General features: G+C 27.1%; 1 protein-coding gene and 1 long non-coding RNA gene across 2 annotated transcripts; both read left to right on the plus strand.

The window, feature by feature from the left end:
• Positions 1 to 8,176: 8,176 nt before the first annotated feature.
• LOC132926832 (uncharacterized) lies at positions 8,177 to 11,139 on the plus strand. The gene is made up of 3 exons (XR_009661540.1): positions 8,177 to 8,361; positions 8,487 to 8,570; positions 11,032 to 11,139. It is a non-coding gene; the product is annotated as an uncharacterized LOC132926832 (long non-coding RNA).
• A 15-nt stretch (positions 11,140 to 11,154) lies between these two features.
• On the plus strand, positions 11,155 to 13,104 carry LOC132925416 (uncharacterized). The gene is given in 9 exon segments (XM_060989813.1): positions 11,155 to 11,230; positions 11,291 to 11,473; positions 11,546 to 11,635; positions 11,790 to 11,924; positions 12,011 to 12,106; positions 12,446 to 12,620; positions 12,622 to 12,670; positions 12,736 to 12,895; positions 12,983 to 13,104. Coding segments are annotated over 9 exon segments (1,026 nt in total). The 5' UTR covers positions 11,155 to 11,214.
• Positions 13,105 to 13,291: the final 187 nt, after the last annotated feature.

A 13,291-nucleotide genomic window follows, 5' to 3' on the forward strand; every position in this document is an offset into this window, starting at 1 on the left:
TTAAAATGTTATATTATTGTGAATATATGAATGTTTTATTAAATATATATATATATATTGATTATATTTTTTTATTTATTTATTTTTCAAAAAAACAATGTGCCCTATAAGTTCTTAATTTGAAATACAAATTCATGTTAAATATAATTAGTGTATTCGTTTGTTTTTTTCATAAATTATATTTTGTGGACAAATACAACGAAATGGAACACTACAAGGTAGCATAAATAGCTGTTTTATTTTAAATATAAAAATTTTAAAATAATGGTTTTAAAAATTAGAATAACCATTGTACCAAACTACTAATATATACTAAAATGCTGATCTCAAAAAATAATTTAATATAATATATAGTACACTCCTAGTTGCATAGTGACACGATATAACATGTCAAGTCTTGTTGCAGTAAGGAGACTAATAATGGAATAAAATTGTCATTAACATATAATAACATTGACTTAAATTGTCACATCTTAATTGGTAATCGTCTTGTATTCTTGTTAAGTTTATTGGCGTGCTCAAAGTTACTGTTTCTAAATTATAATATTCTTTTTCAATTATAATATTTAAATATTTAAAAATGAGTAAGTCCAGTGTTATTTGGGATTATTTCCAACTTGACTCAGATAACATAAATGTAAAATGTGGTCTTTGTCGAACAAAATTAAAAAATAATCGTTCTTCAACATCTAACTTAATTAGACATATTAAGTCTAAACATCCCACTGTCAACTTATTGAATAGAAATACACGTGTATTAGAAGAGACTGTTGATGATCCAAATGATGCTCCATCAACTTCTACTACTGTAAGTTAAATTAAAAAATATTTTGTCAAATAAAATAATTTTAAATAAATAACTTAATTATTTTAATTAATAAGTATTTTATTTATTTTTATTAGTTAGGACTACATAAATACTGTTTAATTACCTATACTGTTATACTAATATTAAATAATATATATGTATACTTTTAGAATACAATTAATTCAACAACTAACCTAGTGGTAAACCAAACTGAAACGTCCTTACAAATTCCATCTAATGAACATGCAATTTGTCCTCAAAGTTCTAGATTTGTGAATAATCCCATTACTCAATATTTTTCTAAGCCTCTTGGTGCATCACGCCGTAAAATTATAGATCAACAAGTTCTGAAAATGATTGTGAAAGAATACTATCCCTTCAGTATTGTTGAAGATAGAGAGTTTGTAAAACTTTTAAATTTGTTAAATCCCGGTTATACACTTCCATCGAGAAAAACGTTGTCGAAATCATTATTACCTATAATGTATAATGAAATATATGATAAAGTGAAACAAGACATAAAAAACCATGCAAAATATGTAAGCATTACCACCGATAGTTGGACTTCTATTAAAAATGAAAATTATATTGCTGTCACATGCCATTTTATTAATAATGAATGTGAATTAAAATCCTATCTTCTTTCTTGTTTTAAAAATTCCGAATCACACTCTTCAGAAAATTTAAAAAAGGATTTATTGACGGTCATAAAGAAATGGGGCTTAGAAAATAACATTGCAGCATGTACAACTGACAATGCACATAATATTGTTAATGCTGTCAGTTTATGTGGTTGGAGGCATGTAGGTTGCTTTGCCCACAGTTTAAATTTGGCAGTACAAACTGCCCTTAAGTCAATATCTGAAACAAGAGATAAAGTAAGAGGAATTGTTGGACATTTTAAGAGAAGTCCACAGGCAGCTGAAAAACTTAGAGCTATGCAAGAGCAATTGGGCTTAACACCACCTTTAATGCTCATTCAGGACGTCGTTACACGTTGGAACTCAACGTATGAGATGTTTCAGCGTATTCAGAACCTTAAAGTTCCTCTTTCTTCTGTATTAGTAGAGTGTAATTATAATATTTACTTGACCAATGAAGACTGGCACATTATTTCCAAGTCCTGTGAAGTATTAAAATATTTTAAAGAAATTACAGTAGAGATAAGTAGTGAAAAATCGGTTTCTATTTCAAAATCTGTTGTATTTAGTCGAGCACTTCTTAAACATTGTACATACTTGGATACACAGTTTTATGATTCAGAACAATTAACTGATATGATATCCATATTAAAACAACAGGTAGAACAAAGATTTAAGTCACTTGAAAAAATACAAATTTATGCAGAAGCTACAATACTCGATCCGAGATTTAAAAAATATGGATTCTTAAATAATAGTTCATTTACAGATTCAAAAAAAACAATTATTAATAAAGCTACTACCATACATATTGAAATGAAAAATACGATGCAGCCAGCGATACAAAATCAATCTGTAACGTTAGGTGGAGATTCTATTTGGAATGACTTTGATGAAGAGGTAAGTAGTCAACTGATATCCACAAATCCAACATCCGCAGCTATTGTTGAAATTGATAAATACCTACAAGAAGGGTTAATTCCAAGGCATGAAGATCCTTTGAAGTGGTGGAAAAACAATCGAAATGTTTATCCGTGTTTGTTTGAGCTTATGAAAAAACGTCTCTGTGTACTTGCAACATCAGTTCCATGTGAACGTATATTTTCTAAGGCAGGACAAACAATTTCAGAAAAAAGAAGTAGGCTAAGTAGTAAAAACTTTGAAAAAATGATATTTTTAAACTTTAACTCAAAATAGCTTTAGTGTAATACTGTAAATTGTAATGACCAATCTATAATGTAATATGTATTGTTATTTGTTACTTGTATCTTCTGTATCGTAATAATAATAATAATAATATTATTTATATATATTTAATTAAATATTAATTTGTTGTCTTGATAATAAATTTGTTTTTATATTTGTTTTTATAAAACTAATAAAACTATAATACATTTGATAACATAACGTGATGAATATTTTAGGTACTGAGTCAGTAAATCTAAATCCGTAGTATCACCCATAATTCATGAATTGATAAGTGGTAACACAAATTCATGAGTTGTAGTGAATCAGTGGTAACACTGAGTTGTTGAGTCACTAAACTAAAGCAAACTGATTCAATCCATGCAGTTCACTTAAAAGAGTCAACTCTTTGAATCAACTCACTCACGAACTACCCATCCCTAGTATTTATTATGCCATTATCGTAGACTGTACTGACTACAGACTGTAGTTAGTAGTCTTCTGTGGTTTTGTGAGTTCTGTCATTTTGACTTCCGACGACAGTGCTACAAATAATAGATCCAAATAATCAAAGCATTTAATATCTACAGGGCTATTTTATTTTATTTTCACTTGTTTTTTTTTTTATAATAATTTAAAAATAATATGGCCAATAAAGTGAATAAAATTAAACGCCCATCTAGAAAATATATAAGTCGTAAACTTATATTAAAACGATATAATAAAAACAAAAGGTAAGTTCCTACAAAATTCTTACAATTTTTGGATATATAAAATGTTTAAAATAGTTAACTATTAGGTAATGGCTAATACTGTAACTTAGTTTATATTATTGGGCTCAAGCTTTATTCTTTTTTTAATTTTTTTATTTAACAAATACGCCTCAACTGCCGGGGTTATTGGCGTTTTAAATACATAAAACTTTATTCTATTATTATAATATAATAATATAATATATAAATAATTATTAAATTATATTTTAGATTCTGGACGGAATGATGAATGTATGATTTTACAGTAATATGTAATGTTTTTTTGTGTGTGTCTGCCATCACATTTTGAGGCAGTAAAAACTCTTCAATCTTTAAAATCCAGAAAGGTATACGGTAGCTTGTTGAATGTAGTTGGTACATTTGGGGGTCAAAAGTAAAAAATTGTCAGTAGTTTTCAAGTGTGTCGTAAACAACTAAAAAAAATAAAGAAAATTTTATGAGCGTTTAAAATTTTAACTTTCACGAAATAACGTAATACAACGATTTGAAATTTATTTTTATTCAAAAAGTATAAGCCGTAGAAATTAATGAAAAATACCGATAAAAATTTTTTTGGCGGAGACAAATACTTGAAAATGTAATAAAAGGTTTTACATAAGTTGATATTTGATTGAATTAAAAATTATAAAAATACATAGGCACAATTTCTTTTTTTAAGCGTTCGAAGTTCAAATATATTATACCAAATTCGTAAAAATCACGAATATTTGAAAACTATTTTTTTATAGTTTAAAATGTATAAAATTGCTTTTATTCGTAGCTAAGAATTAAACATTGAATACAAGGTTTTCCATAAGTTTTGCTTACAATAATTACAAATAAAATCGGACGTCAGTCAATAAAAAATGTTTACGAGTGTCTAAAGTTGTAATTTTTACAAAATCATAAATTCACGTATAAAATAACGATGTATCTACTATCAAATGATTTAAGATATAAAATAAATAAATAAAATATCCTAGATTGACATCATTTCCGTTCAGAGTCATTTTCTGGGTAGATATGCATTGATTTATCATTGAATTCAAATTCAACGCATCCATCACAGCTAGCGACCTACTCACCCATTGCATTATAATTATAGCTCAAACGCTATTTTGCCTAATTTTAGTATTGAAATAAATGTTCCACCAAATAATGTTTGGAATGACTCAGGGTATGTTTTGAGTAACTCAAATACTCCAGAATGTTCAACTTCAGTAAAGTAAGTCTCATTATTTAAAAAATCTATTTCATCGATTAAAATTTAAAAATTGTATTGTAATTGTAGCCCAAACCCTATGTTGTCTAATAATTTGAGTGTTGAAATAAATGTTCCACCAGATGATGTTTGGAATGACTCGGGGTATGTTTTGAGTAACTCAAATACTTCAGAATGTTCAACTTCAGTAAAGTAAGTCTCATTATTTAAAAAATCTAAATCATTGATTAAAATTTAAAAATTGAATTGTAATTGTAGCTCAAACCCTATTTTACCTGATTTAAATGTTGTTGTTGAAAGAAATATGGATTTTATTGAGAATGAAAGAATACTTCAGTCCACCTATGCAATTGAAGAAAACAAGTTAGTAAAAAGTGAAAGACTTGAGTGACTTGACAATTTAATATGTAAAAAAAGTAAAAAGTATTTTTTTTTTATTTTTAGTGTTGGAGGTCGAAGAATAGTTGATGCAATGCATATTTTTGACCAAATTAGAAATAGTAATCATGGCATTGGATTGGGTTGCACTTTTATTGATTGTGTATTTTTAAAAGAAGTTTGTTCAGGGTATTTTTCCTCATGGATATTTAAATGTAAAATGTGTAATATGTTAACTAAAATTGAATCGGAAAAAAAATACCTGGGGTGTATACCAATTAATAAAGCAGTTGTCAGTGGTACATATGCGATAGGAATAGGACACACTCAAGTGGCCGAATTTTCAGCAAGTATAGATGTCCCATGTATGACACATACAACATAAATGAAAATAGCTGAAATTGTGAGCGATGAAGTGAAAGAGACTGCTTGGGATGTTATGAAAAAGGCTGGTCTAGAAGAAAAACGTTTAGCATTGGAGGCTGGGGATATCGATTCTGATGGTACACCAATGTGCCCAGTTATTGCTGATGGTCAGTGGAGCAAGCGGAGTTACAAAACGAAATACGACGCATTTTCAGGAGCGGTAAATAATGAACATATAAAATATTTTTGTTGTTATTCTAAAATATAATTCGAAAAATGTACGTGTAAATTAACAATTTGTCCTCAAGCAATCAATATAAAATTTTCAAAAAAAAATCTAGAGAATTTTTTTTTGTTATTTTTAACTATTTGAAATATTTTAGTTTTTATTTAGCAAATTTTGATTGAAAAACCAACATGAAATTCAAGAAAAACAAAAATTGAGTTTAAAATTTCATATTGTGTGTATAAAACATAATTTTATTCTTTAAAAAGTTTAAAATATTAAAGTAGGTACTTACATACAATAATAATATATTACGTTATTCTCTGTTTAAATATGTAATTTAATCCAAATTTGAAATTAAAATGTCTATAAATAACGACCAATTAAAAAAATTCTTTAGATTTTTTAGCTGCACTATCAACCACTTATCAAAAACCTTGAATTAAATTTTCAATCCTTAGCTTACCCAGATAGCATTTTCGTAATGATAATATTTCATTAATATCATATCTTCATTAAAAAAATAATGTTAAAATATAAATAATTATATTATATCAAATTATGATTTTTTTAAATAATATTATGAAAATATTAATAATTTAACGTCATAATCAAAATATTAAAATAATATTCTGAATATAATATCATTATGTTATTATACATGAATTGTTTAAATGATATTTTAAATGTATTAATATAAGACATCATAAACGAAATTATAAAATAATATCGGGATAAAAATATCATAATATCATTTAAATCTGATTATTTATATATCCTAGATGAATTTATTTTCGTAATGATAATGATGCTTTATTAACAATACATTAATTTCATTTAAAAATAAAATCATTGAATAGGATCAGTGGCGGTTTATACCAAAAACGGGCCTGTGTGCAAAACTAAAAAAGGCCCCCCTCCTACATCTTTTTATTCTAAATAATATGGATATTGGATATACATCATAAATTTATATTTTATAACAATGATATACTGATATCAGACTGAGAAAATGAGAACCATTTGAAATTGAAAACAATTGTTTTAATTTTTCGTACATAACTGTATTTATTTAATTATTTTTTTTTAAGGAATGTTGAGCAATAATGGGCCCCTCAAGCCGAGGGCCCGTGGCATTTGCACACATCGCACACATGTATGACACGCCACTGAATAGGATTTAATATAATTATTTTCTAAAATACTATATAGGTATATTTATTTATTATATAATATGGTAATAATGACCTAACTCCAAGACAGTAGTGTCATTTCAGTTTTTGTTTGACTAGTGCAACTATAGTTGCAAATCAGTGTGTATACACACTGATTTGCCGACTCAAATCAATGTTCAATATTATAATTTATAAAATGGCTTTAGTAATTAAAAATAATAATACTTCTTACAATTTTTAAATGTGCCGAATTAAGGTTGATGTAAATGTTAGACTAGGGCAAATTCCCAAGTTGACCCCCCTCAAATGACGCTCCAAGAATGCGTCAGATATTTATAGTGTTATGCAGTGCAAATTTCTGATTATGACCTTGTAAGGTTGATATCTTGGTGGGCTGTCGAGCTGGTGGCATGAATGTGGAAAAACATCCATGAGGGCAACAATCAGAAAAGAAGACTGTTTTTTTCCTACGGACTCACTATACAAGCCACAATGCGTATCCGTCGAGCGTATTCCGCCACGTACAAAATTATCTAAAAATGTAGGTATAAACGCGACATTTTTCGTCACCAGTATAGTCCATCCTAATTTAATACAATGAAAATTAGGAGTTAGCGTTTTTATTATTCCGGTGTTCGTCCGCCAAAACGCAAGCCGACCAGCATTTTCCGCCGCGGATGAAAATGCGGTGTATGATATCCTTCATGTATAGCCCCGGCCTTAGACTTGTTTCATATGGACGCGTATCGTACGCGCGGGTTTTTAGTTAAGTTCACACGCGCCATATCGGCGAGCAAAACGCGCCATCGTCGTGCAAGTAGACTTACATGACGTGAACATTGTGAACCCGTCAGGCACGGTGATTCACTGTGATTCTACTAACATATTTTTGAAAGCCGATTATATTATATTATCATTATATATATATATATATATATATATATATAATATACTTAACTTATTTCTTTAATTTTTTCTCTAATATTTTATACCTAATTATAATTATATTTACAAAAATGTCAACTATAGTAACTACGAATTATTACGTTACTCGTTACTGAAACATATTAAAGACAAATAATATTTTTGTTATATAAATTATAAGTAATCTACGACTGTAGCTATTATGTACCATACGTCCATACACCACAAAATAGTATAATAATAATTTTATTTGTTCATGTTCAATGACGTCATTATTATTTCTTATTAGTTATTATGTATTATATTTATAATTTATAAATAGTTTTTCCAAAAAGATCTACCAAAGCCATCGCACGGCGCACCACTACCTACCCGCTTGCTATATTTGACCACAGAACAAAATATTATTGACCGATAACGGATAACAAATGTGGGATAAGATTATTTTTGTAGTTATTTTGAAGCGTTATTTCGTACACGTCTTGTCTCTTGTCTACGAGTCAACAATATTTTCCGTGTTCGTCACATTATTGGTGATATTTTACTTATTAAAATATAATATTATAATAATTATAATATTTAATAATATTATCGTTTGATGGTTATTTCATCAGTCGTTCTGTTCAATTCGTGTAATTGAAATTATAATTTGTAATCGTGTCAAGCCGTACAATTTAACTTGTGGTAAGTACTTATTTATTAATTTTTAATGTCTAAGTGTCAATTTTTATATTATGCACACATCAATCCCAATAAAACACATATGATTTTATATTTAAAAATAAAATTGTAATATTAACTATTTTAAGGTAGAATTTCATCAGTCGTTCTGTTCAATTTGTATTTCGTACGTTGTGTACTGACTCGTGTCAAGCCGTACAATTTAACTTGTGGTAAGTACTTATTTATTAATTTTTAATGTCTAAGTGTCAATTTTTTATGTTATGCACACATCAATCCCAATAAAATACTATAGATATGATTTTATATTTAAAAATAAAATTGTAATTTTAACTATTAAAGTTAAATTTCATAAAAAATCATTCGTATAGGAAATGTATACAGTGTACTTACATTTAAATTTAATATGGCATGAATATTAAATATAATGTTAAAAAAATAAAAGCAATTTATTCATATAGCTAGGCTAATTATTTTTTTTTATTTGAAACGTATAACTTAAAAATTTGGTTTTATTTATATCTACTGTAACCTTTTTAGTGGTTCAAGTACTTAAGGTCTATTTTCTTTTTATCAATAGAAACCATGTCATTTCATAAAAAGTCCAACTTGAGTATTCGGTCTAAAAGGAGAAGAGTTGAAGAAGAACTGAATAGCATACCACTGTTATCATCTAATGATACTCAAAATGTTCCTTCTATGTCCAATCTAAATTTAAATCTTAATGACTGTACATTTATGCCTTTATCTGATAGTGTGATTGATATACCAGAAACTAATTTCTCTTTTGATACCAATTCTGATGTACAAAATAATTTAAATATTAGTTTTGATTCAGATGTTAGTTATAATAATTGGTATTCATCAGATGAAAGTAGTGTTTCAATTTCATTAAATGATAATATTAAATCTGATCAAGCATTTTTATCATTCATTGGAGAATGGGCTATTAAATACAAAATAAGTCATATTGCTCTTAATGGTTTATTAAGTGTTTTACAACAACATAAATGTTTTCAATCAATACCTAAAGATTCAAGAACTATTTTGCATTCCAAACCAATAGATGTTTCTAATTTGCACAAAGTCGAACCCGGAGAGTATTATCATTTTGGTCTATCTACTGGAATAAAAAGAAATATTCCTAGTAGTCTATTACAAAATGATAATATGTCAGTTATCCAAATTGTTGCTGGTGTGGATGGCCTCCCGTTATTTAAAAGTAGCCCAGAACAATTTTGGCCAATATTGGCTTATATACGCCCTAAAAGTGATGTGTTTCCAATAGGCATTTATTATGGGAAAGAAAAACCTTTAGACAGCAATAATTTTTTAAAATATTTTGTCGAGGAAGCAAATGATTTAATAAGCAATGGTATAGAAATTGATAACAAAGTTTTTAAAATTGAAATCCATACTTTATGTTGTGACGCACCTGCCAAATCTTTCTTATTAAAAATCAAAGGACATTCTGGTTTCTTTTCATGCTCAAGGTGTGAGCATGAAGGAGAATACTTGCTTAACCGAATATGTTTTCCATACACATCACCAGATAGACAGCCTCATAAAAGAACTCATCAGAATTATATTACTCAATCCAAAGAAGAGCATCATATTGGAAACATTTCTATTTTAAGTACTTTAACAAACTTTAATTGTGTCAATGATTTTTCTCTAGACTACCAACATTTAGTGTGTTTAGGTGTTGTCAGAAAATTAATTTTATTATGGGTAAAGGGGCCAATTCCAATACGTTATGCATCATGGAAAATAAAAGAAATATCAAAGGCATTGGTAAGCTTAAAAACTAACATACCCTGTGAAATGGCTAGAAAACCAAGAAGCCTAGAACTCATTAATCGTTGGAAATCTACAGAATTACGTATGTTTATAATTTATTTAGGTTGTACTGTTACTAAACCAGTATTATCTAATAAACATTGGACACACTTATTTAATTTGAGTTTGGCGATGATTATCTTATTGAGCCCTGATTATGGTTGTCATCTTAGTATAGCACAAAAATTGTTGAGTAATTTTGTAAAGAACTTTGAAATTTTGTATGGTCGTCATCTCATATCTCACAATGTGCATGGATTAACTCATTTATGTGATGATTATATTAAATTTGGTGCATTGGATAATTGTTCGACATTTCCATTTGAGAACTATATGAGTACTCTTAAAAACCTTATAAGGAAACCAGATAAACCCCTCATTCAAGTTATTAAAAGGTTTAATGAAATTCATGCACTAAAATCAAATTCTCAAAAAGAAGAAAAACTATTTAAATGTACTGGCCTTCATAGTAGCGGACCACTTATAGAAAATATGGAAGGTTTGCAGTATACAACACTTAAGATGGAGAAATATACTATTAAAACACACATTCAAGCCGATAGATATCTTTTAACTAATAATAATAAAATTGTTAAAGTTTTTAATATAGTTGAACACAAAAGTTCTATACATTTAATTTGTAGGCAATTTGAGGACACAAGTATATTGTTCGATAAACCTATTAAATCTACAGAGTTAGATATCTATATTGTTGACAAATTGAGTGATACATTAGTCTGTTATTCCATTAACAATATAAAAAAAAAATTGATTGTATTACCTTCAGATAATAATTTAGTTGCTTTTCCTTTAATTCACACTTAATTCTTACAGTGCACAAATCTTACAATCATGTGGTCAGTTATTAATTTTATTAATGACAATACTGTTGAAGTTGTACCATCGTTTTGGGTCCACAAAACTAATTGTGCATGGCCAAAAAAAAATACAGCACATTTTATAAAACGAAGAATTCCTCCAAATAAATTTGATTTTAACTACTTACCAGCCAAAAAAATGTGTAATGATTTAGGTAATATAAATTGAAAATATTTTTGTGACTGTGAAGTTAATTTTTTTATTTATATTACAGATGACTATATTATAGCTAAACAAAAAGCAAAAGCATCTGAAGATACTTCAAATATTTCGTCTTCAAATGAAACTTATGAGGAAAGACTCACACGGTTCCAAAAAACCAAGAAAAAGGTTATGAAAAATAATTTAAAAATTAAAGAGAAACTTAAGTGGAACACCAGTTCTTTAGAAAGCCCAAGTAATTTTTATTTATGTTTTTTTTTTGTTTATATATACCATTTAATTTACCTATACTTGATATATTTTTTAGCTTCATCTATCGATGAAGAAGAAGACAGTTCAGAAAAAGATCCAGGCTATTCTAAAAATGTTATTTGTGAGAAAAATACTATAATACATGGTAATACAATTTTTTTGTAATATTTTTATTAGTTTTGTATTTATTTTATATAATATATTATATTCTTATAACAGATAATTATTGTTAATCCAAATTTAAAAATTATTCTTTGTAATTAAATCATTCAAATAATAGTTATATTTTTATTTTACAGAAACACCACCTTCTAAGCAAAAATTAATCTCTAAAGATCTTCCACAAACTTTTCCTGGTACATCATTTAAGAGAAAACTAGACTTTAGTACAATGAACAAATGCAAATCTCTGAGCCCAAAACCTAAAATGTCTAGTAAGTTAGTTGATATGGTATTGAAATTTCTTTCCTACATAATTTGAAGATATACAAAATATTTATTTTATACTAATTTGTTTTAGATGCAATCAATTTTGATGAAGTAGAGAAGATAATAACAACTTCATCATCGCCATTCAAAGTAACAGTCAGTAATTCTATTCCGCATTCTAATAATGGTAAGTACAATAACTTAAAATGATAATATTATATTTCTTTTTTAATTTTCATATCTTAAATAAGTTAAAAACAATAAAACAGCTTCAGTATATAACAATATTCTGGATAAAAATTCATAGATATGTACTTAGTTAACGGCTTTATATCTGGCTTTATACCTCATACGTGTATCTGGATTTAATGATCTAATTCTCTAAGTCCCTTGAAGATCATTTAAACAAATACTATAGTCTACAGTATTTAAAGTAAATTCACATACATTTATTAAATAGAAAGTCTTATTATAATTAAAATAAAATATACTTTGACATTTATGTTTATATTTTTTAATTATTTAGATATTTTAACCAAAATCAATCGAACAACATTAAATACATGGTATGAAATAAAAGGGTTAGTAGAAAGGATTGAAAGTCTCGAGAATGCACTTTTAAACAAAGGTTTCAAAGAAGTTTTCAATGATGTTTTGGAGAATGGTTTAATATTTTTACTACCTCTATCAAATGAGGAAGAATTCCATCTTTGAAAAAAAACTTCTAGATACAGCATTTAACAAAAAATTGGTATACAATTAATATAATTTAATATTATAAATTTGTAGGATATTATTGTATATAAATATTTTTAGATTTCAGAATTATCTCGTTTGGTGCGTGGAACTCTACCAAGCACAGTTCGTTCCATCATGCGATATATGTTTAAAGACCAACTATTAGAACAATATAGTTTCAAAGGCCAGAAAAAAAAAAAAGTATTTTATACTTTAAAATGTTGTTCAGTTATTTTTGGTGAGTAAAATAAAAATCACTTAAAATAGATGTTAAATCATATAGAATTATTAATTGTTTGTTTTTAACATTATATTTTGATTATAGACTCTATTAAAAAAATTAACAAATTTCAAAACTTCAATTCAATTGATGTGGAGACACCGATCAAAGTATTCATTGCTGGGGCCAAATTCAGAAATAATAAGACAGAACCTTCTGAATTTTAATTTTAAAAAAATTGTCAATTTAAATATTTGATATGATTTCTAATTGTAAAATATGCAATTAAAATTTTATATTTGTATTTTAATTAAATATTATGTTTAAAGAATATACTCTATATGTATATATATTATGATTATGAACATTTATTTAACTATAAAATCCAAGGCACTAATTATAATGCCAATAATC

This window comes from Rhopalosiphum padi, chromosome 3, assembly GCF_020882245.1.
Source record: "Rhopalosiphum padi isolate XX-2018 chromosome 3, ASM2088224v1, whole genome shotgun sequence".
Lineage (NCBI taxonomy): Eukaryota > Metazoa > Arthropoda > Insecta > Hemiptera > Aphididae > Rhopalosiphum > Rhopalosiphum padi.